Source organism: Centroberyx affinis, unplaced genomic scaffold, assembly GCF_046629955.1.
Source record: "Centroberyx affinis isolate AG114_WGS23_722 - 3 ecotype Tasmania unplaced genomic scaffold, CSIRO-AGI_Caff_v1 ptg004359l_1, whole genome shotgun sequence".
Lineage (NCBI taxonomy): Eukaryota > Metazoa > Chordata > Actinopteri > Beryciformes > Berycidae > Centroberyx > Centroberyx affinis.
This window is the reverse complement of record NW_027282055.1, coordinates 483,894-510,000: the sequence shown is the minus strand read 5'-3', so window position 1 is coordinate 510,000 and position 26,107 is coordinate 483,894. Positions and strand designations below refer to the sequence as shown.

The following is a 26,107-nucleotide window of genomic DNA, read 5'->3' as shown; positions in this document are numbered from 1 at the left end:
CTAAAAATCAGATCAGCAGGGAAGGAAAAAAGTCAGATTTCTTGCCCTGCTCCACACCAATATACACATTCAGTACATACATAAATAAATTGAAGCATCCATTCACCAACCCATCCACCCACCCATAGAAACAGCCACCCGATCATTTATCCCCCCCCCACCCTCCAGCGGGTGCTGACCTCTCGTGGCCTGCCGTCGTGTCCCAGCACCTCCCTGTAGTAATCCACGTTGTCCGTCATGAACTCCTCTCCCTCATGGAACAGCACGTAGGAGAGAGCGCACTGCAGAGCCTCCTCCAACCTGTCCACTGGAGAGAGAGAGAGAGAGAGAGAGAGAGAGAGAGAGAGAGAGAGAGAGAGAGAGAGAGAGAGAGAGAGACAGGGAGACAGAGAGAGAGAGAGAGAGCCAGAGAGAGAGAGCCAGAAATACAGGAATTAGATAAAAAATCAATACAAGAGTTTCTAGTCACGGTTTACATATGAACACAAGGAGCTGTAATCACACACACACACGCACGCACACACACACACACACACACACACACACACACGCATTGATCTTGCCCTGTGCAGCTCGATAAGTTATCCTTGGGTTTCCGCTCTGTTCTATAGAGCTGTAAAACTATCTACCAAAGGACTGAATGAGCTGCACGTGTGTGTGTGTGTGTGTGTGTGTGTGTGTGTGTGTGTGTTCAAAAGTGTGGAAATCTATCACGGCTGACATTCCAGGACCATTACCACGATGGAGCAAAAGCTGCAGTCTGGTTGAGATAGTGGAAACAGGCACACACACACACACACACACACACACACGCATACACACACACACACACACACACACACACACACACACACGCATACACACACACACACATACACACACAGTCCATTCTGAGGAGCCCTTCCAGGCGTTGCTAGTTAACAGAGATGGATGGCTGTGACAGAGTGAGACGGCTGTATATCAGGACTATCAGCTAAATATCTGTCTCCCTATGATATGTGACTGAGCTATACACACACACATGCAATAACACACTTTCAGATTCAGTCACACACACACACGCACACACACACACCCACAGAGGCACGAACACCCACACAAACACTCATCTAACCACACACACACCCCCTACAGTCTGACTCACAGGCACAGACACATACTTTATAGCTTGTAAAGGAGCTGGGCTAACCAAAGACTTCCTGTGCTGGCTGAAGCTGAGGCAGCATATCTGCTGCTGGCAGAGCGCCTGCTGCGGCTCCCAGGTCAATACGAGTCTGGAGATTTCAGCTCAGCTGAACAGAAAAACGCCACTGAGGATTTATAGAGGGAGATTAAGCATCCAGAGCACAATGAGAGGCTGCTGAGTGAAGGCAAACCTCCTCTGGAGCAGGGGCTGTAGCTGTGGAGGTGCTGAGGAGAGGAGTGTAAACACGCACAGGCCACAGTGTTGAGGGGTAGAGTACTCAGATTACTAACAACTTAACGCCTTAGTTTTTTAATTTTTGTAATCCGCTTTCAGTTACTAGAGTGTTGTAGCAATTATTTATCTTTGATATGGTTTCATTTTGGTCAGCGCAAATTTAGAAAAAGTGAAAATCTGTCTGCATGAGACGGACCTGCTGCTGACTGAAAAAAACCCAACACAATTTATATATTTGATATAAATAAAATAATAAAAAAAATAAAAGCCTGTTCAGTTTTAAAAACACAGCAATAGTCTTGCTTCACATTTTAAAACAAGCCAAATACGGCATGGTTTTGAAGTGGGTAACGCAAAATACTTGAACAAGTTACTTTTAATAAAGAGTAACTTTGTAACATAACTAGTTGTCAAAGTAAAGTAACTAATTACTAATAAAAATAACTTTCCCCCACACTGAAGGGCCTTCCCGGTACTTTAGGGATGCGGTTAATTGGCTGGCAGTGCTATCAGTTTTTCTTCGTGCATGTTAGCAGTCCAAAGCTATTAAATCTTGCCATTTTACAGTCTACTGACAACAGACACAGGCAAATATGTAAAACTTGCCATGGCCAACACCATGAAAATACCTGGTTTCTACAAGCAGAGAACGAGTGTACACCCTCCTAGAGTTTTTTTCATGCGTGTCCCCTTTTCAAGTTCAAACACTGACACATGTTTGAGTAAGGTGTTAGAGCACTGTAAGTTGAGACCTTCAATAATTATTGAAAAAGAGGAGAGGCTTAGCATTTACAAAAGCGGTGATACTGTCAGCCATTCATGCCTATAAGATTTAGGATACAGTAAACACACACTGAATCTTTTCTGTCTCTTCATAGGCCCATGGGAAGAAGCTTTACAGACATCCACACACAAACTGACTCACAGACAGACAAAAAGACAGACAGACACACACACACACACACACACACAGACACACCCACACACCCATCAGCGTCTGTTAATGAATCAAAGCCTGTGCTCGGTGTGTTTGCACAGATCCAATGATCCACTTTGCTTTATTAGAGCCACATGCTTACGGGTCATTAAGTATAATCTAGTGATCTCACAGCTACTCAGCACACTGTCTTTTCCAACTACGATCTTTGTTGTTTTGCCAACGCCCTTCTCTAGAAGAGCTTTTCGCTAACTCTTCATCAACAGTAGACAGCTGGGGGCTATCCATCCACTCACACACACACACACACACAGGCACATCCACGGAAACACACCTGAGAGGTCACGAAAATGGATACACCCATGTAACAGTTGCCCAGACACACAGACCAAATAATGCCAATATTCACGTGGAACAATGTGTTCTTCCTAACCGGGTGTGGTCCACTGCTGATTGACTCTTTGTGGTTTCTCTGTGTGTATGGATGTGTTTTTGTGTGTGTTCTTGTAGGTGCACGTGTGTGTACCTGAATGTGTGTGTGTCTGGGCGTGTGTCCTATGGGTGTGTCCATCTTCTTTGATTGTAATAACACTGATGATAATTAGGTAGGTGTAAGAGAGAGTTTTGTTCTTTGTACTATACGCCGTTTTATTTTAAACACATGATAGCAGTTAGGTCTTTCCCAGGAAAAATCCTCTGCCGCACAAGAAGTGATGCCTTTTCTGTTTATTGCAGCAGTAACAACAGTTTATTTGGAATAAACAGAGGAAGAACTGGGTAGTTAGCATGAGCAGCGATAGCCACCAGAGCACCACCTACAGAAACTCAAAATACATCAACAGAGAATCCAAGGAAAAAGACGTCACAGTACTGAACATACTGTTTGATTGACAGGTGATCTCTGGGAAGTGCAGTGCAGAAACACCACAGCAGTCAGCCCTTAGTAACAAAGATGTTGCCAAAATAAAAAAAACAAATAAGGATCTTGCAGATGAGACTGTCATCTCACTGACAGCTAATTACAGGGATTAGTGGATGTGGAGAGGATAAAGAGGGAATGTTTGCGACTTACACTGGAAGTAGGCGAACTGCAGGTAGTCGTAGTGCAGAGGCAGGTAGTTCTCCATGGGAGAGAGGCGGCCGGGCCGGGTGGCCAGGTCTCGAACACACTCATGTTCACAGTGCAGCACCTGGGTGAAGTGGTCTGCAACAGAAGACATAGATTTTGAGTTTTTAGATCATCAGTGCACTTTGGAGATAATCAGTTGTTTCTTAAAGTGCTTTATTCATAAGTTGAGGGAAGGGTTAGAGTCTAAAATAATAAAATAATGTTTGTATTTTGTAATCAACGTTTTTAATAACTAATTTCTCTAAATCATTTTCAGTATGTCAAGTCAAGTCAAGTTTATTTATATAGCCCTTTGTCACAAGCATGTCTCAGAGGACTTTACAGAGAGTGTGTCTGGCTAGGTCTAACTAAACACAATCAATGGTGAACAATGTTCAATAATGTTCAATAATAAATAATAATTTCATGTCAGCAATTATTTTTCAAGAGGTTGTGTGTCAGGTTGTGTGTTGAGTGTCACTTCAAATGGTGCAGATCCAGTTACACACTCTGTCCCAGATACTCCAAACCAGTAAATGTTCTTCATCAGAAGTGCAGTGGCCACCAGTTCCCATTACAGAGTGTTTACATTACAATTAGCTGTATTTGTATTACAGCTGGTGCTACACACTGACATGAGACTCTGTGTGGTCTGCTGCTAATTTAACACACACATGATCCCACACCAATTAACTGTTAACTCTGCTGACATCATCTGTGTGATGTCAGCTCAGGGTTAAAGGGGCACTTTGATATAAAAAGTAGTTCTAATAATAGACATCACCAAGCATTTGACACATAATGGGAAAATTGATGCACTTGAAAATCTGCCTAAAATGATGACTTACTTCTTAGCTTAGATAATGTAGTCGGAGCATGGGGAATACATTCTGTCATTACACTTCTGAAATACAGTTGTTTTCTTTTACTAAAGCAGACTCCATTTGGCTCAGTGGCATATTACAATATGTTGCGTTTTGATCAAGTAGCCTATAAACTGTTCTTTTTCTCACTAGGCTCCCATTTGGCCCAATGGCATATCATGATGTGTCTGAACACTGGAAATAATGGGGACTTGACATGAAAAAAGCCATTAAAAATAGTCATTGCTGATAAAAATGCATCAATAGCAGTAACTTCGATCTCATTGTTCACTTTATAACAGTACAGTGTCGCTATAAGTGCCCACTGTTGGGCCAGGGGCTTTTTAGGATTTGTCTGAAGACAGAATTTGTGGAAAACAGACATTGGAGCGAGTTAGACCTGATGATCTGTATCGAATTGAATACAGATAACTCCAACATCAAGACATTCGCTGTTACTGTGAAGTAGATCAAAGGTACAGATAAACATTGTTCCCTTTATAACAGTACAACTCTTTCATGTCTTTGTTGCTCGTACGCTGACGAGGTGATATCCTCAGGTGATGATAAATCCTGTTGTTTGTTCATCTTTCAGGGGAGTCTGATTTCACAGTGTGCCATATATCATTTCCTTATGTCAGGCCCTGGCAGATGTGAGGCGGACGTTCAGTAGAGAGACGAGCCAGTTGGATGGATGGATGGAAGGTGTGTGTGTGTGTGTGTGTGTGTGTTGTGAATGTGTGTGTGTGTACAGTGAAGTCACCCTTCAGCAGCCGCACCACTACTTTTCCGCTCTCAGACAGTAGAGATGTAAACTGTTTTAATCTCTTCAAGTCTTTCCGAGGAGCAGAGGGCTGAATTGTGTCATGCCAGAACCACGCAGTTCCATAAAGGGACGCGCGGTTTCTGGGTCTGAAAACCATCATTGGATTACATGCGGAAATTTAAGCCAATACACAAGGAAGTAATCCTATGAAATCCATTCTTTTCACTCAACTCGGAAAAAAACAGACTATATTCCACTCAAAAATACATACATATGCCTCCGTTGGCCAAACAAACAACATAATCACAGATTCTCCATTGTAGTGTTCCTGTGGAAAATAATCCCCTGATTAGACGTCAAACAAAGCTCCGCCAAAACTAATTAGCCAATTAGCAGTGTTTATTCCACCGGGCCATACCTACGTTTGAGACAAAGCACGCTTGTCAGCAATTAAGCTGCGACTACTGCTCTCTTTTCAGCGAGAAAGGCCCGTCTGCTGTCGACAAAAACACAACTGACCAAAGCTGCTGTGTGTGTATAACAGTATAATCGCGTCATTATCTTCTGGTGCCAGTGTTTTGCTATGGTTAACGCTCTTGTCACGCATCCCTCCACACCAAGCGTGCCGATGCTATCCAGCTACCCGACTGAGCCACATGGACTCCCGCTGCCTCCATACCATGCTGCTGACAAAATGAAATGATATCACAGTACATAAACTGTGTATTTTACTGCTTATACTTTATGGAGCCCATTATGCCTGCATGACTAATAATTGGTGATAAAATGATGAATCAGTGTAAGAAATAATGGCTCTTCTATTTAACTGCCAGTTTGATGAAAGCCGGTGGCTGCTGGGTGGCGTTGTAACTGTCTGACAGTGGCCTCTGTCACTAAACTGTCCCGTCCCGTTCGGGGGTCATGAATCTGTTTTACAGGCTTGGGAGTTGGAGAGAGAGAGAGGGAGACAGCGAGAGAGAGAGCAATAGAGGGATGAGTCAGTTACGCAGATCGTGAGAGGTACAGCTGGGAATAAGAAGCAGCTAAGAATTTAAGCACTGAAAAAGAGAGAGAGCCAGGTCGAGAGAGATTGTAGAGAGAGGACAGTGCAGTGAGAGAGAGAGAGAGGAAAAGAGAGAGAGGGAGAGACAGAGCGAGGTCTTGTAGTGAGTCACTGGGGCACTCAGCCCTCGATTCTGGCCCAGGTTCAGGCTGTTTTCCTGGCTGTCGGAGATGGTAATAGAGCATGTCTACCAAATCCCCGGAGCTCACTGCATACATCTCAGCTAATAGTTTGGAACAGCAGAGGATAACACTCGACACATCGGCACTAACTAGGGCCGAATGGTTTACATTAGTTTCTGACTGGCACATGCTCTCAGAGGCAGCTTACCAGAGGGAGATTTGCATTCTGCAGTAAGTCTCCCACGTTTGCTCTCTTACTCTCTCGAGTGCCGTAATGTGTTGCTGAACTTAAGAATTAATCCCACATGTGAGTTATGTGTTGTTACCTTAGAACAGCCTATAAGCTAGTCATTGTTTTTTTCTTCCTCTACAGTCATCTCATAGGGTTCAAGTTCAAGATATTCAGAGGTCCGGTGAAGCACTTACAGGGTGAGTGCAACAGTGTTTTCCAATGATAATATCAGAGTATTAGATGGGGAAGGCACACTAATCAAATATGAGTATGAGAAGTCATAGTCGTTTAGAGGCCAAAGGAGCAGATGGAACGTAACGTCAACTTGCCATAAAGGAACCCAGGTGCAAAAGCCATTTAAAGCAAGGAGATCTTTGAGAGCGTAATTTTCAGTAAGTACCTTTCCCTTGGAGATAATAGAGAAACCGCATGTGATGTAGTGTTGGAGAATCATCTGTTACATACAGTGCAAATTTTACCAAATCGGGGTTTGCTGCCTAAATAATCTGTATCTATTTGGGTGGCTTTACATGAAACCCCTGCTCTATGTCTCTCTCTTGTGTTTTCTGTAAGTCTTTACTGTATACTATCCAATAATCTCTTTAAAAAAACAGTGCACTGCTCTAAACATGTTTATTTTTACCATGTTGTAGATTCCCTGTTATAGCAGTGCTCTTCTTTGGAGCTGTTTAGACAGGACTAAAGATGGTGTTGCTGTTTAGATATGTATGAGGGTCATAAAAGCTAAATATGAATCAGGTCTGAAGTCTTTCAGTGTGCGGTTGGATGTTTATTTTTTACCTTTCTAACTCCCAAGAAATGCATGCCAAGGGAGGGGCATTGTCATATCCAAATATCTTTATTTCACAATCTGGATTGCCAGAAAAAGCTTGGCAACCCATGAAGACAAATACTGATGAAATAATTTGAAGTTTCATTTCAACAAATAAATTATTCAGTATATATTCCTGATTCATCCTCTGAATTAAAATAAATACATGCCATCAAAAACAAACTTTGATTGTTTTTGGGATATCAAGTCCTGTGGAATAGGTGAATTCCTAACAGACTAAACTAACTCCATGTCTCATTTCTCTCGCTCTTTTTTTCTGCACCTCCTCTTCTTCTTCCTCTCTTCCTCCATGCCTGTTATCCCTCATCTGCCTTTTGACCTCACGCCAAGCCACTGATAAGTTGATAAAATACTCTGCACACCGACCAAACAGTCTCATTCCTTTCGTCTTAGATACTGTCAGCAATTAACTCCTCAGGCTTTTCAGAATCACAAGATTCACTCCTGACATTTGCTAAAGCACTGTCAGAAGGCTGTGCATCTAAACATTAACGCAAAGTGGCGTTCCCACATCAACAAACAGCGCAAGGTGGGATTTCTCAGATGGGGGGAGAAGAACAACATCTTAGCAAACCTTTGACAGATAGCGAGGTGCAGGAACACCAAACCAAACAAGCAAAACAATTTCCCAATATGCTTTTATGGCACTGAAAAAAAACATATTAAACCAACTTGTATTAAACTGATGTCACATTAGGTGCTGATTTCACAAAACAATGCTGGTAGCAGCTATGGACGAGTACAGATGTCATCTCAGCTTTCTCAGCTCAGTTTTGGTTGGTGCAGGCTGTCGTATCAACATCGACTAAATGTCAAAATGTTTGCTGGAGTGTAACACAAAGAGAGGTTGTAAACAATTTGAACCACAGCCTCAACGAGAGGACGCTGGTTGTAATGCAAACATACACTGAGTAAATAGTTAATTATTGCTCTGGGTTTATATACCAGCAAATCATATTCAAACAGCAGGTCCATCCACATGCTGGAAATGTCATTTAATCTTTATTTACCCGGGGAAGAAGGGCTGAGTAGCCCTGCTCTTTTACATACATGCCTTGCTTTAAACTTCTATATTTCTACACTATTGGAGAGACACTTTCTTTGTTATTATATGCCTGTTCAGTCCTACTTTACATCAATGCACAGGCAGCAGAATGGATGCATGATGGGGGACTGTGGTCTTTACAACTAAACCTGTTCAGCTAGTTCTTGGCTCTTACCTGATATGAGCTCCTGCAGGCTGTAACGGTAGAGCAGGTGGTCGTGGCCCTCGAACCTCTGCGGCCCCTGGCAGAGCGCCCGACACTCCACGTCTGCCTTGTAGTACTCCACCAGAGCCTCCTCGAACAGCACGATGGCTGCCTCATAGTCGCCTTTGTCATACAACCTCACTCCAGCTGTGAAGGAGCGCTGTGGATGGAGGGAGAGATGGAAGACAAGAGAGAGAGGAATGAAGATATCTGGATTTATATCCTTTGTTGCTCCATGAAGCACTTTATGATGAACCTGTTTTGTTAAAGTAATAGTCCTTGACATTTTCAAAGAAATATCAGTTTTGCTACCCTCTATTCATATAACACAATAGGGATTCAACCCAGTTCATGAAAGCTTTTACATTTGCTGATCTAAACACCTGCTGTCAAGTAGGTCTTTCCTGGGAAAACACTGCTGGCAGGCAGAAAGTAATGCGTTTAAGGTTTCCAGCAGCAGCAACAGCGATTTGTTTGCAATAAATAGAAGAACTGAGTAGTTAGCATAAGCAGTGATAGCCACCATGGCTGAACAGACAAAGAAAAGAGCGCCACCTACAGAAACTCAAACTGCATTGATAGAAAATCCAAGGAAAAAGACAACACACTGTTTGATGCAGATTAGCACTAAAGCTGCCAAAATGAAAAAAAACCCCCCAACAAAACGAGAATTATCACTTATTATCACACAATAAATTTGACGAGAGAGAGAGAGCGAGAGAGAGAGAGAGAGAGAGAGAGAGAGAGAGAGAGAGAGAGAGAGAGAGAGTGTAGAAAATGACAGTACACAGCCGTGCGCAATTGATTCAAACTGCTATGGCTTTCAACGCTCACCACAACCAGCACTTAACGACCTAAATGAGTCTCCAATCATTAAACTGCGTTGGCCACAAACACAAAGGCCCCTTCATACTGCTTCATACACCCGTAGTTATCCCTTTTGGAAAGAAGAGGAGCAGAAAAACTAAACTAAAATGATTCCCTGGCTGGCTAGACATTTTGGCAAGGTGCAAAGGCAGCTGAAGACAAAAGCTGGCAAAAATTCAACAGGTCACAATGATTAACAGAAATGCTTACTTGGCTGAGGCAGAAGCATCAACACAGCTAAAACTAAACACACTGATTGCAAAGCAGTAATCACAAGGGAGGAAGGAGGGAAGGAAGGAAAGAGAGAATGGAGAGAAAAGGGAAGGGTGAAAGGAAGGAAGGAAGATAGGAAAGAAAGAAGGGAGTTAGGGAGTCAGCATGGGAAGCAGGGGGCCGGGGATAGAGAATGGTAGGAAGGAAGGAAGGAAGGAAGGAATAAAGGAAGGAAGGAAGGAAGGAGGGAGGGAGGGAAGGAAGGAAGGAAGGAAGCAAGGAAGGAAGGAAGGAAGGAGGGAGGGAGGGGGGGAAGGAAGGAAGGAAGGAAGGAAGGACTGCAGATAGAATAGAGGGAGGGAAGAAGGAAGGGTGAAAAGAAGGAAGGAAGATAGGAAAGAAAGAAGGGAGATAAGGAGTCAGCAAGGGAAGCAGGGGCTGGGGGGAGAAGATGGAAGGAAGGAAGGAAGGAAGGAAGGAAGGAAGGAAGAATGTATAGTAGTGAGGAATGTATAAGAGGCATGAAAGAATGATAGGAAAGATGGAGCTAATGACAAATTAAGGTAATGAATGAACAAAGGAAAGGAGAGGAAAGATGTGCAGGTATCCAAACAGGCTCACAGACTCGGCCCTCCTGTCTCACCTGGTGAGGCCGGGCTTCTCGGTCCACAAAGTGGTCCTCCTGGACCCCCTGCAGGTCCTTGTACTGCTCCAGGTTCTGGCCCATCTCCACATGCTCTGGGTTGGCTTGGAAATAGGTGTGAGCTGCTGCCGCCGCCTTGTCAGGCTGCTTCAACTATAGAGAGGGAAAGAGAAGAGAGAAAGAGATTTAAAATAATGTAAATGACAAGTCTGAAATCAACACACAGCTACTGAGACTGTGAATAGTACAAACTGGGCTGAACCTCTATGGCTTTCAGCACTCAGAGAGAAAGTATGAACACAGACATGAAGTCAAATCACCAGTCAAGTTAATGTTTTATACCAGCTCATGTGCCAGCTGTGTTTGAAAGCTGGCTGTATAAGCAGGAGATCTCGTCCAAACAGCATTTCCCATGGTTTAGTTCATATAGCATCACTTGAGGGAAAAATGTGCCATGAGTCAGATGACCATTTCCAGTCCAGCTGTCTCTAGCTGGGCCATAGATGACTATAGTGGAACTAAGCGAAGTAGGAGGATCCACAGTACGAAATGAAAGTGAATGCATCATTTGACAGATAGCTGGGAAAGCTAGACATATCCTCCATCAGTTACATTTTATATTTACACTTTAGGCATTTAGTTGCTATTACAATCAATCAAACCTAAGTAGGGACTAGATGGCCCAGAGTCAGAGTTCTCTGACCTGAAATGTAACAAAATATTCCTGTGATCCAATAATGATCATGTAACATACAAATGTAAAACAGAGGTTTCGCCAGTGTAACCACAGCAGCCGAAACTGTTTTCTCTGTTACATCTGTCTTTTATAATCTAGAAAATGTGTGAAACTAGATTTTAACAATTTAATGGTTAGCATAACAGCATGCCACACGTCTCCACTGACAACAGGGACGTCCAAAATGTGTTTGCAAGTACACAGGTATCTCTGTTCAATTCTTATGTGACTGTGACTCTTTTTTAAGTGCATGTGCTTTTAGAAAATCTAAATAAATATTGATGCCAGACATCTTCATTTTTCATCTTCAGTCTTCTATTGGAGTCCTGCAATAAGAACTGACTATGCACCAAAATAGGGCACATTCAGGCCATTTCTAACATTTTATTCCCATCAGGCAATTTGGAATGCATTAGTAGTTCAAAAAGTAATATAGATGGATTTGGTTCATCAGAGGGGAGAAAAACCTGGTAGATTTAGAGGGACGGACTGTTCCAGTCCACATCCTGTCAGCAGGGAGAGTTGCCATCCTTGGAGCTAATATCTCTACCATGATAGATGAGCTTTCTGCTCTCAAACCATGTGGGATTCAAGAATTTTAGGAGTATTATAATTAAATTCAATTCAAAAAACTTTTATTTATCCCTGAAGGGCGATTAGAATTAGAGGATGAAATAATTACCACAGGAATCCCATCCTCTTACTGAAAAATGTATCTAACATAAACACAAGAAATTGGAAGGAGTTTGGCGAGCATTGTTGACTTGTGGGCTAAACACAAAGTTGGGAGGAAGTGAAAGTTTACATGTGTGTGTGAGTGTGTGTGTGTCTGATATGGATACTGTACAGACCACGTCATGTGTGAATGACCTCATGGTTAAAAGGATGAAAGCCAGCAGCTGTCATATCTAATTCTTGGCAGCTGGTCGACTGAAAAACTAACTCATACGGGGTAAAAAAAATACATTTCACAATATACCTCAGAATATGTTTCATATACAAAAAATGTATTTATACATGTAGACGACATTCATTCAAAATATAGTTGGAGTGCCAATACACTTTGGCATAATATACAGCATTTCCAGTGTTTTTCAAAATATATTCGTAATCCACCAGAGGTATCATAGTCAATGAACTTAGCTAGGTGTCCGTCTTCACTGACTGTAAAGTCTCTGTCCAGCAGTTTCAGAGAGAAGTTTCCTCCTTTCCTGTCTATGAAAGTAGATGACTTAATTTTCCTGCCCTCTGCACTGAGGCAGCACAGGTGGCCTATTGTACAAGGCACAGAGAGGACTTCCAGATGTTGGGGAAAATAAAAGAGGCTATACTCCCTTCCCCATCCAGCTATACATACATCAGTTAACATCCTTACCTTTCACATCAAAGGTCTGTAAACCTCAAAGCTGACCACTTAATTCCAACGCTTAGCGCTCTCGCCTATTACACAACACAGGACGTCACCCGGCTCTGTGTGAAGAACAAAGCTCACTTCAAAAAGGAAGAGCCAAGATGTCTGGCGTGGGCGAGTTAGTCTCGTTTATCTTTCTTTCTTCACTGGAAGTCACTTTAAAATACCTCCTTCTCCCTTATAAACAAATATGTCATTTTAGAAAATTATTTGGATGAACTCTTCCTTCATAACATGCCGTGTCCCTATCTGATTAGATCCTAATCATGGTCAAGCCCCAACATGGGAAGGCTTCTCCCGGCTACATTCTTGAGAAAACCCACAGCCACCTTTCACAATAGCCCTTATCATGCCGATGTGTCACGGCACGGTGTGAGCCAGGCTGCATGTGCTCAGAAATGGTAAACAGAGCCTGTATTCACACTGCAGATCAGAGGTGAGGAAACGAGCTGAGGCACATGCCGGATTCGAGACCCGCTGCCCTGTCACCTTTGTTGCATGTCATCCCCTCTCTTTCCCATCTTTCCTGTCAGTCTCTATTGCATACTACCTAATAAAGTATCTCTTCTTTACAGACTGTACTTTTGTCTGTGTTGTTGTGCAGCAATGTACAGATTTAGATGAAAAGTAGGAGAGCGATAAAGAGGGAATAAAGGGAGAACGGGAGAATAAGAGGAGGAATTGTGAGAGAAAAAAGAGATGCAGATGGAGAGGTGGATAAAAACGAGGTTGGAGACAGAGCTTGCTGTCTAGTGGAGGAAAGGACAAATCTCATGGTGCAACATGACTCTAACATAGAGTATAGTATATACAAACATATCATATAATGCAACATATCTCATGATGCAGCGTTAGCTCGGTTACAACATTGCAGAAGAGGCATCTGAAAGGCATTTGTTTAAATCCTTCATGTTCCCAACAGGTGCAAACCTAAAACAGACCCCAGTGTCTCACAGCCTCTCTCCTGACAGTTGAGAAGGTCAGGCTCGCCTGTTGCCAAAAACTAGCGTCTCCCCCAGCTCCTCGGTACAAACAGACCTCTGTTTTGCCACTCAAAAGTTATTTGTTAGAACAAAAATGTTTGTGCTTTTTGTATTTTTTTCATGGGCTGGACTAGAAAGTAGTCAACAAGATATGACTTGGGAAATTTCACATTTATCCAAGTCCTGGGAAATAATTGAAGACTACAGTGACCTTCCTTGCACACAGCTGACTGGACAGACTCGCATAGATGTGTAAACAAAGCACATTGTGTTTGCCAAGGGAGGAAGGCAAACAAGTTACCAAAGAATCTGCACAACACATCACAAAGCAGACATGCTGAACTGCTCAGATAGAAGCAGTGGACATTCTGTTCCCACAAACAACCCACTTCTTTTTGAAGAATGATTTCCCTGTCGGCCAAAGTTGGGGCGCTTTTATTGTGGGGGCAGAAGAGGCAGGAGAGAAAAGCCTGGCTGGATAAGCTTGGTTACTTCTGAAAGGTCAAAGAGTGAGTCGGCGTCGACCGCATTCCTGCCCAGATCACCTGGCTGGAGCCACGAAGAGTCCCAGTGTGACTGACCAACTACCAGGGGGAGAGAGAGAGAAAGAGAGGGAGGGAGGTGGGGGCGAACACCATGAAAGACAAGGGGGACACACTGGGTCTTTTTTCAAAATGCATTCTTGTGTGTTATTTTGTCCTCCATGATATGTTTGTTGAAATATTTTACAGCCAAAGAACGATTCCAAAAGGACAGAGGACAGGTAAAGATCCCTGAAGTTTACTTGTCAACTAAGGATCTAATTGGTTGACGAGAATGAATGGGAAGCCCCAAGATTGATTGTGAGGATGATGAATTATGTCCAAACAGAAATACAGAGCGAACGAGTTGAAACAGCTGGAGAAATGAACAGTGTGTCTTAAAGGAAAAATCCACCCTAAAACACTTTAAAACTGTTAAGAAATAGCTCCTGGCGATATGGCTTGCATTCCTGGGTCTATTTTGTTGTTTGGTGGTGTATATTTGTTATTCTCATGGATAACCGACCAGACATAGAACGTGACGTCATCTTGAGATATTTCCAGCGCAGATACAATGGAGTTTAATAGCAGAACATTTTTCAATCAAAAACATCAACAGTAAACATTAGGTTTTGGTGTCAGTCCCTCAGAATCAAAGAGCGAGGGCTTCTTTCTAGAGCCGCCATTTTGCACCGACATTCAACAGTCATACAGAGAGAAATCCATCGTTGAAGAGGAAGAGATGTGAATTTCTCCACCGACAATAGCCTCAATAGACCACAATGCAATGCAGATGTTGAGCTTTGAGTAAGGGGCTCAAGTCTTGCTTTTTTTCGACTGGAAAAACTCTCACTCTGCTATTACCATCACTCTCTCCACCAACATGTATAACCCATAGCAAAATGCAAGTTCACACCCGTTTGCTGGCAGTTGTCAAAAGTCATTCTGGGAAATGTAGAAAATCACTGAAGTAGAAGTAGATGATGCGGGTTCAGGGAGTACGCCAAAAAGTTAATTACAACACTTCATCACAAAATAACTTGTGGAATGCATTGAACATCACGTTGATGTCATCAGTGTGAGACTATCTGAGGGTGGACTTTTCCTTTAATTGATGGCCCAACCTCAAGCATGCAGCCCACCTCTAACTCTAAAGATGCATCCTCTGTTCTGTCATTCGTGATAAGTTCTCCCCAAGACAATGTGGGAAGAACATTCTCCATAAGGACACAAGCATCGACTTGGCTTTCCTGGATTTGATAATCACGTATTGTTGTGTTCTGTCCAGAGCAGCAGAGACCAAGTGCCAAGGACCGCACAGGCTGTGGCGTCCAGAAGAGGGAAGAAGTCTGCCAGCAGCCACCGTGGGAGGCTGTGAGCCCACCTGCCTCCTCCTCCTCCTCCTCCTCCTCCTCCTCCTCCTCCTCCTCTGGCCCCTCAGGGACGGCCTGGCTCAGGCCAGGGGGTCAGCAGGAGGAAGGGGGGGATCGACTCCAGCACACAAACCCAGCACAAACACAGCTGTGGCCGGCCACTGCCAGAGCTATTGTCCTGGGACTAGAGGTCCAGAGCCTGGGGAAGCCTTGAACATGGGAGACTCACTGACAGCATTATCCCTCTTTAATCATGGGGTTTTCGCATTTCTGAGCATATGACCCAACATGGGTTGCTGTTTCAACATTTGCTCATGTTTAAGTTATGAAAAGTAGTTTACTCCAGAGGCACGGCCATAGTGTTAAAGAAACACTATAGGGAGGAGCGTTTGCACCTAAGAAAATGAAAGCCTCCTATTGACCTTATTCACACAGTGGACATTTTGAACTTGGGGTGGGAAACTCTACTTGAGTGAGTACAGCCCAGTTCTATCCTGCTGTTGTGTACCAAGACGCACATCGTACAAACATTTAGCATTTCACAGATACTGATTGAAAAATGTATTAAAATGAATGGATCTTAGTAATCAGGTTCACATTTTAATATATTTGGCCCATTATCGCTAGCTACCAGAGTCTAGGGGTTTGCTGGCTAATTTGATAACTGTTCGGTTTATCTGAAGTCCTTACTTATGTGTTTAAGTAAGGCTAGTTTTATATATGCTAATCTTCTAGGCAGAGTTTCCCCACACCGATTGTTCAAAATGGCCACTGTGTGAATAAGGTCAATAGCTACCCAAGCCTGAAAATTCCCCCCAAGCAAGAAAGAAAACCTCCTCTCCAAGAGTTATCCACTGGAACAGATAAGCCAGAGGAGGAACAGACTGTGTGAGTTCGTGAACGACTCACTCTGGAGCGATAATGGATTTACAGTCATATATTCAATACCACCTGACCTCACACATGCAAAGAGGTCGCAGATTTTGCATTAGAAACACATGCTCATACATCAAACTGTGCAAAGTGAAAAGTCAAACGACCCCCTCAGGATGACAGAGCAGAAATCAATCATCGTTTAAAGAATTAAATTGCACTACACTGAATAGTGCAATGGAAAACAATATAGCCTGGAGACAACCATGCATGGTTAAATCAAAATTCCTTCCATTATCGTGACTGCCTTCCCCAGGTCAGCCACAGAGGAGAAAAATGGATGTTAGAAGAGTTAAGTCAGCTTTTTGAGAAGATACGTCTAACTCTGTTATCTCTTCTGCATTACTCATTGTGGGACTTCGGTTTTGGACAGCTGTCTCTATTTTGCATGGGAAATTGTATGTACACAGAGGATTTCATTGGAAAATCATACTCATTTAATAGAATTTGTGTGACACCATGGGTTACACACAGTGAGTCGCAGTGTTAATGTAATTTTTGGTAAGCTGCTGTCTCGAGCTTCATCATCTGCTTTCAATTTGCCAATCAGACGCTTCTCCAAATACAGACACTGTAATATGTTGTGGAGCTGGATCTGAACTCCTTCAGTTAATTGCAACATCAAACAGTACAAGCTTCAAAACCACAGTGACATGAAACTCTGCCACTAAAAGCTCGTCTTTGAACACATGCATGCATGCATGTCGACCTTGTACAGAGTGAGTCCATTTTTCCTCTCACATGAATTTCAAAGCAGCACCTGTAGAGGTGAATGACTGCCACTCAGTACGAGCCCTCAGTTTGCCCTCCCTGCTAAAGAGCAACCTGTGTACAAGCTGGCCGGACCGCCCTGCCACTCCGAGGAAAATGTTCTTGATGTGGGCATCGTGTGGTGCCAAGTCAAACGGCCATTCGCATACCTTTCTCCTCAGGGCCTCCAGCACGATTCACAGGTATGTAAATAGGCCTGGGGTGGCGCCAGAGATGCAGAGGTGGTGCTGTGACAAAAAGCACGTACTGCGATGCCGCAAACGGGACTGGAGACAGTTAAACAGATGTTAACAGACGCCTTGTCAGAGCTAGAAATCAGAACTCACCAACCTGGCAGCCAGCAACCAAAAAATGATAGAGGAGCTGGCAACAACATGTAGCTACAAGGTGAGTGGTCAAACCTGGCAACCGCAACCCTGAATACTTACGAGACAAGGTATTTCAGAGGGTTTCTCTGGTTCCCAAGAGGTTAGAAACTTCTTGCAAAGCAGATCGGGGCTAGCGCTCAGGTTAACACTGGACACGAGAACAGCTGCAATGAAAACAGAAGCAAAAGTCCATGCAGTGAAGAGTTCAAAGTGAAAACAGACTGAGCTCTCTACTCACCGGCCTCATTCAGACCTCCTGGCGCGGGTCTGCTCTCCATAGGGGACCCATAGAAAAACATCACTCTAACTACGCGCTAATCACTGTAGTGTGTCGCTAACTCTGAACGTGTCAAATGTATGCCTGTGGCTATTACATATCCAAACATTTCTTAATGCTCTATTTAAAGGGCCAGTCGGCCTGCTAATCCTCAACTCACAGGGACGTGACCTTCCTGAAAAGGTTTATTATGTTATTACTGGCTGCCTACAGTACAATATGGCCTCACACCACTTAGCATTGTACACATTCCAGCAGGAAGATTTGCTATAGTGTGATAACAGCACCCATACGCAGCCAATAACGGTTTTAAGACAACTGAAAGAGAAGCAGCGGTGTCTCCTTAAAAAGGTTGATGTGATAAAGCTGCTAAGGAATGTACTGCAAGGGGGAGGAACGGTCACATTATAACAAACCTCTCCGCTATCGCTGAAGATGTGGAGGAGGGCTGTTTACACGTCGCCAGACATAACAAGCAGATGATTAAGCTCATATTTGGATATACGAAGGGTCTTGTCTCTCCGGTGACATTCACTATAACAAAAACATGTCCTCAGCTAAACCTGCGCTTGTAAAAATTCTGGAAGGAAGAACATGGAAAGAAAATAAAGCTTGTCCTGAATTCACATCGCGTGGTACCTTCAACTGTATTGCAAAGTAGTGAGATAATGTTCAACTGCCAACAGCATGGTGCAAACCTCATTCTGTCCAACCTACACCTCAAACCATGGATTTACAAACAGTAGGAAAGCCATCTCCGTTGCACCGGCCCTTAACATTCCAGCCATCTGTTTGGAGAGCGGCAAGTCCGTTTGTACCCATCCAGGCAGTGTTTTAATGGGAAGAATATTTACCCCTCTATAAACACAGTAGTAATTTTCTTGACCAGACCTATAGCAACTTTACTGTCGCTAAACCAATATTTGTGTTGTGCGGCGGGGGTTTGAGACGTACTCTGCACTAGGTATGTAACCGCCAAACAAGCAAGAAAACCCACATAGTATTTATCTTTGGTACGGCAGCATATCATGACTTCAGATGTGTGTAAAGAAGACCAAACAATGCCAAACATCTCAGCTGCTTAGACACAACATGAGGTGAACTTTATGATAAGAGAGGAAATGTATAGAAACCCGCGTTTGAGTTTTCAATAGGTCTGTCTGTGAAACGTATCGGGTTGTTGCTTGGCTACAGAAGGCTTATGAGCTACATCTACACTACCAGTCAAAAGTTTGTTTTTCATCATCGTAAAGCCATTTTGATCTAAAGGCTTATGCTTAAATGCTTGAAATTTGTTTCTTAGACAAATATAAATAGTGAAGTTGATGCTTATGTATGAATTTCATTTCCAAAGCCTTTGACTTTCCATCAAGGCAAAGTTTGGCTACTTTAAATGTCTTTACTATTAGTCTAAAATTAGTCTAAAAGTGTATCTGTGCCACTTATAAGTACTGAAATACACTGGACAGTGGTCTATTCATATAACAGCCCTGGATCCTTATGGTTTCCACTGTAAACTCTATTTAATGGGTTAAGGCTTTAAGCTTGAGGAAACACGGCACTTCAAGAAGCACAATTCATTCCCGGCTGGCACCTGGATATGAGCATCTGGTTGAAAATACAAGGGAAAATGGTATTTCACAATACTTGTAAATCATTAGCAAATGGGAGTAGGATTGGGTTCCACTTGCATGGCGAGGAAAGCGGTTTACACCCTTTGGCTCTTTCAAACAAAGCTTTTTATTACCAGTGTTAGCTGTAGCAGGTATGCTGGGAGAAGGTGCTGGCACGAGGAACTTGAACTATGGGAAAGTCTGTCCAAATGCCCAGTGACCTCGCCACGAGGAATCATGTCGTAATTCTGTAAAAGCGTCCCTCTTCCTTCCACTCTGGATCATTTCAAAAGCACACGCTGCATTGATTGACGGTTCAAGGAAGCTTTTGGAATTCTTGGAAGCTTGGAGAACAGCTTTTGTCTGTTTTTCTGTCTGTTTACACTGGATGATCCCCTACTGTAAGAGAATATGCAGAGCTGTATCCAATCAGACGTCAGGTAAGATTTGACAGGAAAGAAAAGAAGACGATACAGTCAGCCATTTTTACTGCACTCACACACACACAAACACACACTAAAATACATAGCCATAGGGTGCTCATGATGTAAGTCTGACGCTAATTGGGCAGGAAAACATTACAGCCTTTACAAATAAACCTTTCCATCATGTGCCCATAAACTGATCTTTTCATTAACTCTGTAACTTTGATTGACGAAAACAGCTTCAGGACATACTCGCTGTACACATAGGCCACATAATGTCAGTATTGTACACTGAAGGTGTGAATAAGTCGCTTGATCATCACTGCGGAGCGGCTAAACTCACCAGACGTGGGTTTGTTTTTGCTCCATTGCAAAATCAAACAACACTTTAACACACGATCTGGACTATAACTCACATTGCTGCCACGCTAGTCAGGAAACCAGCCAGCCAGTCAAGGTGTACATTACATACAACACGGCTTTAACACGTTAAGCACGTGCCTCGAAAAAAAAAAAAAAATCTCAGGACTGCGTGAGGAGAGCTTTCCTCTCGGTGATGTCATGGGTAAAACTTGGGGGCAGCCTTGTGTACCTTACTGCCCTCCTTCCCTCCCCCCCTCTATCTCTCCATCACGCCACCCCTCTTTCTCTCATCTGTCCGTTCCTGCTGACAGCTCCGCACACTGGCCTCTTTCTGCCTGTCCTCGCCGCACCCTGGGCCCGAGCGTGTTCCTCCTATAAGGTCATGTCGAAGGAATGCCTGAAAAAGCCTCGGCGCTGTCGCGGCTTAAAAGCCTCTTTCATTACGCCGCGGCCGCGCCGGAGACACAGGAGGCACGACAAGCCGGGAAAAGCCGGGCCCTCCATCCTTCATCTCTCCTATAAAGCCCTGGGCAGGCGGGGCGCACTGTACGGCGAAAAGAAAACAGCGGTGGAATAATGTTGCCACTGTACACGGGAGCGGAGAGTGGACTTCCGCCGGGGTAGCGTGCCCCTGCTGTGTGGTCTGGGACTGCTGGCTTTCATTAGAGGAAAACTGAGCGTACACACTTCATCATGAGCGGCCTGAACTCACCAGGAATCCAGAGCGGGGAAACAGACGGTCATCATCCCGAACCTATTAGTTATCAAAACACAGTTCATGTCTATTATGAGCTAATCTGGATCAGGCAGCTTGAATCGAAGCCGTTGTTTGTACATCTGTAACTGCGCCTGCCCTGTGTCTGACATCGTTTGACTGAAGAGGGAAATGATTGGTTCCATTATCCGTTTCCATCTCCAATAGCAGCCCAGTAAAGCCTTGCGGGGGCTAACACTGAAACACTACACAACCTTCTCCTCTAAGCTATCCAGAGGCCACCCGACTCCACATCAGCTACTGTATCCTTAGTCAACCATCACGCTCTTTCCCACGTCTGCTCTCGCTTCCTGGGCAGTTTCAGGACACACAAGGCCAGCTTTGTGCGGCAACCTCAAAACACAAGGTGTGTACGCTCTGAGTAGTGCAGACAGGGTGGAAAATCTCCCTTTAATGTCCTCCTCCTCCACCTCCTCCTCCATCTCCTCCTCCTAACACCTCTCTCACGTTCCCCTCCTGCCCCAAAATACAGTAACACACTCTCCTTTCTCTCAGGAGCTTCTAAAAACAGGCCTGGTTAGCCCACGTCTTATTTTTACTCTGCCATCCTGTGATTTCAAACACCACCAGTTTCCATTCACATAAAGGGGGCCTTTTTTCTGGACTGGGAAAAAAAAAAAATCCAAGTGGTGCCAGAAATGTGAAATGTGGCTAACAGTTGTGTTTTGTCTCTTGTCACTTTGCAGGAGGTTTGTGATGTGACACTCAGGACGCCCACGGATGGAAGATGAGATTTAGCAGCCAGGCTTTCTTCAGTAGTTATCTCTACAGTTTTGCAACAGCTTGTAAGTTTCAGTGATTCAGAAGTTACTACTATCTCAGAGGAGATAACATGAGCCAAAACCACTTCAGACATACATTTCCCTCCGTCCCCCGTAAAGCTCCTGAAATGAGGGGATTTCCCGCCTGAGAATGACATTACGAGGATCGGCACATTTGTAGGAAACATTTATGGACAAACCCCTTTGAGACAGGGGTCAAGGGTCACGCTCTCACGTGAGCGTGGGCGCACTCAGCTTTTCCACTGGGCCTGTAAAGACGACGGGGTTGGAAAAAAGAAGAGGTGGGCTTGGTGTGGTGTTTCAGTGTTAAATCCAAAGCAGGCAAACACTTTGTTCACACACAACGGGGTCTTCAAGGGAAGCACTAAGGAGGACGCTATGGGAAATGTGTGTGTGTGTGTGTGTGTGTGGCAGTGAGTATGTGTGCCCCAGCAGACAATGCCAGCATTCATCTCATCCAGCCACTCAGTTCTCACTCCGTCCCGCCCCTCCATACCCCAGAGAAATATAAAATGTATTTGTTCATGTTGAAATCAATCTGGTGGTGTAGCGCTGAGCAGCTTTTAACAGACAAAGGGGACACAGGCAGTTGAAGGGGCTTTGCTGAAAGGAAACACGTTGAAACGCATTTGAGAACCAACGACGGATGCAAAAATCACCTAAATTAACAGCTTCTTCTGAGGTTCTCTGACCCACTGAACAATTTATGTTGATTAGCCGTTTAAAAAATGTCTAAATGGTTTATAGCCATCTATAATTAGGTTGCATATGTGAAAGTTTAGTATACGTCTACATCGTAGACTATGTCTTCTGGGGTATATGACAAAAATAAAGCTTTATCTTTTACATATGGACTTATCTGGTACATATTGTTGATATTTATAGCTGTTGATGCATTGTTTAAATATGTAATGTGTTTACTTCTTGGTGTATACATAGCCAAAAAAGGTCCTCGACTATATGAGAGTTAAAGCAGAGTCGTGGCACTGAAATCACGTTTAGTGCTCAGTTACACATTTAGCAACCACTGGTCACCAAGTGAGATGGTTGCAATAAAATATGTGTTATTTTTTTTTTTAAACATCTCTTTATTGAATTTTCAAAGGGTTCTGGTATACATAATACAAGATCATCATATAAAATACAAAATATAAAACTGCCCTCCCCTTTCCCAACCCCCTGATCTCTCCTACTCATCCTCCCAATCCACCCCACCACCCAGTCCTACCCCCAGTCCCATCCCAGTGGGCTACAACTGTCCACTACTGACAAAAAAAAATAAAATAAAATAAATAAAATAATAATAATAATAATAATAACAATGGCAATAATAAAGGAAATTACACAAAGATGTATAACTAGAGAGAAAAAAAAAGAAAGAGAATGGAATCATACATACAGCTACACACAGTGATCCACACGTTCTTGCATTACTACATAAAGAGAGCACTATGAGTCATTCCAATTTGATATCCCAGTAACAGTAGTGAAATAAGACATAAATGGGGTCCACGTTTTCCTGAACTCAGCCTTTTTCCCCCTTAGGGTAAATTTAATCTTTTCTAGTTTTAAATGGAACATAACATCCTTCAGCCACCTGGCATGGGAAGGGGGTTTAGGATCTTTCCAGTTAAACAGGATAATTCGGCGAGCTAGCAAGCAAGTAAAGGCTACTACATCATAAATATGTCTTGACCAGGTAGCATTCTCTGGTTTCACACTAAAAATGGCGGTCAGAGGATCTGGTTCAATTAATATGTTATAGGCTTCACTCAGGGATTTAAAAATTGAATCCCAAAATGCATGCAGACAAAGGCATGACCAAAACATGTGAATTAAAGTGGCCGGCGCAGATTTACATTTATCACAGGTGGGGTCCAGATTTGGATAAATTTTAGCTAATTTGGCCTTTGTAAAGTGGATACGATGCACAATCTTAAATTGTATGAGCCCATGTCTGCTGCAAGGAGATGAAGCATGTATCTGCTCAAGAATTGCATTCCAAGTCTCGTTTAGAAGTGGAGGGCCTAAGTCCTGTTCCCATTGTGTTCTAAGTATATCTACTGACTGGGGGTTCATCTCACCAATGATTCCATAAATCCGGGAGATTAAATATGTGTTATTTTCATTTGACGCAAATCTATATAAACAGCTCTTTCCCAGCTGAAGTTGCATGGAAGTCCACACTTCTATCTATTTCCCATGTCACCAAAGAATGTTAATCAGCATAGATGATGATGAGTGAGTCAGCTGTCATGGCAGAAACATCATCTAAAAGGCTCTTTAACGGCTAAATGTCAGAGGGATGTAACCCAGAGTAGAGTACAAAAAGTTCAATTGCCCTGGAGGAGTATTTCCTGGTTCAAACTGCAAACTTAGTTCAGGCTATTCTCTGATGAGGTAATGGATCTGCCCTCTTCAGGGCTCAATCACACAATGACGGTTCAAGCCTGTCCATCTTTTCATCACATATTCAGCTCATCAATCAAACAGCCGCGCTTTAAAGATCTGCCCGAGGCAGCAACAAACTTCAGACAACAAGAAAGGTCAAGAAATGGCCAGGGAATTAAGTGAAACTGCAAAGTCAGCACAGTTAAAGGATTACCTGAAGGAGAGAAGAATGTACCTCCTCCAACCTCTTTCTAAAGCTGATGGTGGTATGTGAGCTGATTGAGCATTCATGTGCTATCGGAAATATCGGAAATTTCACATGAACGGCCTCCAACGTCGGATGATTAAGTTGGGAACTCTGAGAAAAAAATTGCTACCCGAGTTTCCAACCTAATGTTTGTTTGAATGAAGTTCGTCAAATTAGCTTTTCAAGCTGCAGGACGTCCGTGTTTATTTATTGTTTGTCTTCCAGGTTTGATTTTCTGACATAACCGCACATGAATGCAACGCTGTTTAGCAGCTGACTTGGAGGTCCCGTATGTCGGACCTTCCCACCAGCATGAACGCACCATGAGACTAAACTGCCTGAGGAACAGAGAGACATGAGTCCATTATATGAAGCCTGTCTGAGCCTCATGGAGAGGCAGCTCAAGTGTTTTGTTAATGACATAGTGGGTCCAGGCTCCTGAAACAGGCGCCTTGTCTCACCATGAACCAGATCCACTGAACAGGTAGGATGGTGTGTGTGTGTGTGTGTGTGTGTGTGTGTGTGTGTGTGTGAGTTTGAGTGTGTGTGTCTGGAGGGTTGTTGTTGTTGGAGGGAGCGGAGAGGCTGGACGGTGCAGCAGACAGTAGCCTGGCAGGCAAATTATCTTGGCAGGCAGGTTAGTCTTCTGAGGATCACATCTCCCTCTCTTCTCCTTCTCTCTTTCCTCTTCCTGTTATTGCTCTCACTTTTCCTTTCCATCACCTATTTTCCCCTTCACTGTCTTTCTCACCTTTTCTTCCCCGTTCTTTCTTTCTTTCCCACTCCCACTCCCCCCCCCGAGTTACAGAGTGGAGTTCCCCTGCAGAGAGGATGCAACCGGATCCAGGAGACGCTCCCTCAGGGGTCGAGCAGCCAGACTTTGTGGGTGGGAGAAGTGTGGGGGGAGGAGGAGGGGGGGGGGGGGGAGGTGGGGGAGGAAAGAGCAGAGGAGCGTACTGCTCAGCTCCAAAATCTTCCAGGGGCCTTAGGGAAGGGGGGGGGGCAAGACATACAGACACGCTGGTCCTCTAAACACTCAGTGGGAGGTGGGCGGTTTGTAGTTCATCAAAACACGAAATGCATCCAGAAAAGATAAGCAGTGTGACTTTGAGAGGATAAACTCCCTGTTTCTTTTGATTTGATTCTCCCTCTCCTCTTTCTTCTGTTACCAATCCCTTCTCTTCCTACAGTGAAACGTAGAACACCTGTTGCTTATTTTTCATTAGTTTTTCTCCTTCCATCATCCCGTCTTTACGAAGATCGTGTACGAAACAAAGAATGGCTGTTTTTCATCAAGAGGAAGGCATCCATCACCAGCTGAGAATATTCACCCTCTTTTTTTATAACAGAGAAAACACAGCAGAGCAAACCGAACAGCTAATCTAACACCGGCCCTTCCCTGACTTCTCATAAACCAAGGACAACAGTGGGAAGGTTTCTGTGTTGTCTCGTCAAAAAAAAAAAAACAGCAAAAAAACGCATCAAGGCTTGTGAACAAATACAGCCCCCATGATCATGTCCAATAAATCACCGTACAGTGAGGCCATTTAACTAGGGAAGTGTGGAAGTATGAAAATATAAACCCCATGAATCAAAACGGGAACAAAGTGTTGTGTGTAAATTTTATTGCCAAGCTGGAACCAATAGTGCAGTTTTGACAAATTCTCGACATACTTTGGAACCCATAACAGTTGAGAAATATATTCACTCTTTATTTTAAGGGCCAACTGTAAAGAGATATACATGTGTATGTGCACAAACACACACACACACACACACACACACACACTTTAACACACAC

At 43.6% G+C, this 26,107-nt stretch overlaps 1 protein-coding gene across 2 annotated transcripts in view; it reads right to left on the bottom strand.

The window, feature by feature from the left end:
* Nucleotides 1–26,107, bottom strand: part of p3h2 (prolyl 3-hydroxylase 2) — a 65,801-nt gene that overhangs the window by 10,730 nt on the left and 28,964 nt on the right. Inside the window, exons 1-5 of one of the 2 annotated variants that reach the window (XM_071543634.1) lie at nt 17,672–17,725; nt 10,338–10,490; nt 8,585–8,774; nt 3,430–3,561; nt 180–307 (exon numbers count right to left, since the gene is read on the bottom strand). In XM_071543634.1, the coding sequence (XP_071399735.1) occupies nt 180–307; nt 3,430–3,561; nt 8,585–8,774; nt 10,338–10,490; nt 17,672–17,680 (612 nt within the window). In that variant the 5' untranslated portion in view covers nt 17,681–17,725. Of the gene's footprint in view, nt 1–179; nt 308–3,429; nt 3,562–8,584; nt 8,775–10,337; nt 10,491–17,671; nt 17,726–26,107 lie in introns of those variants that run through there. The other variant, XM_071543633.1, reaches the window with a different exon arrangement.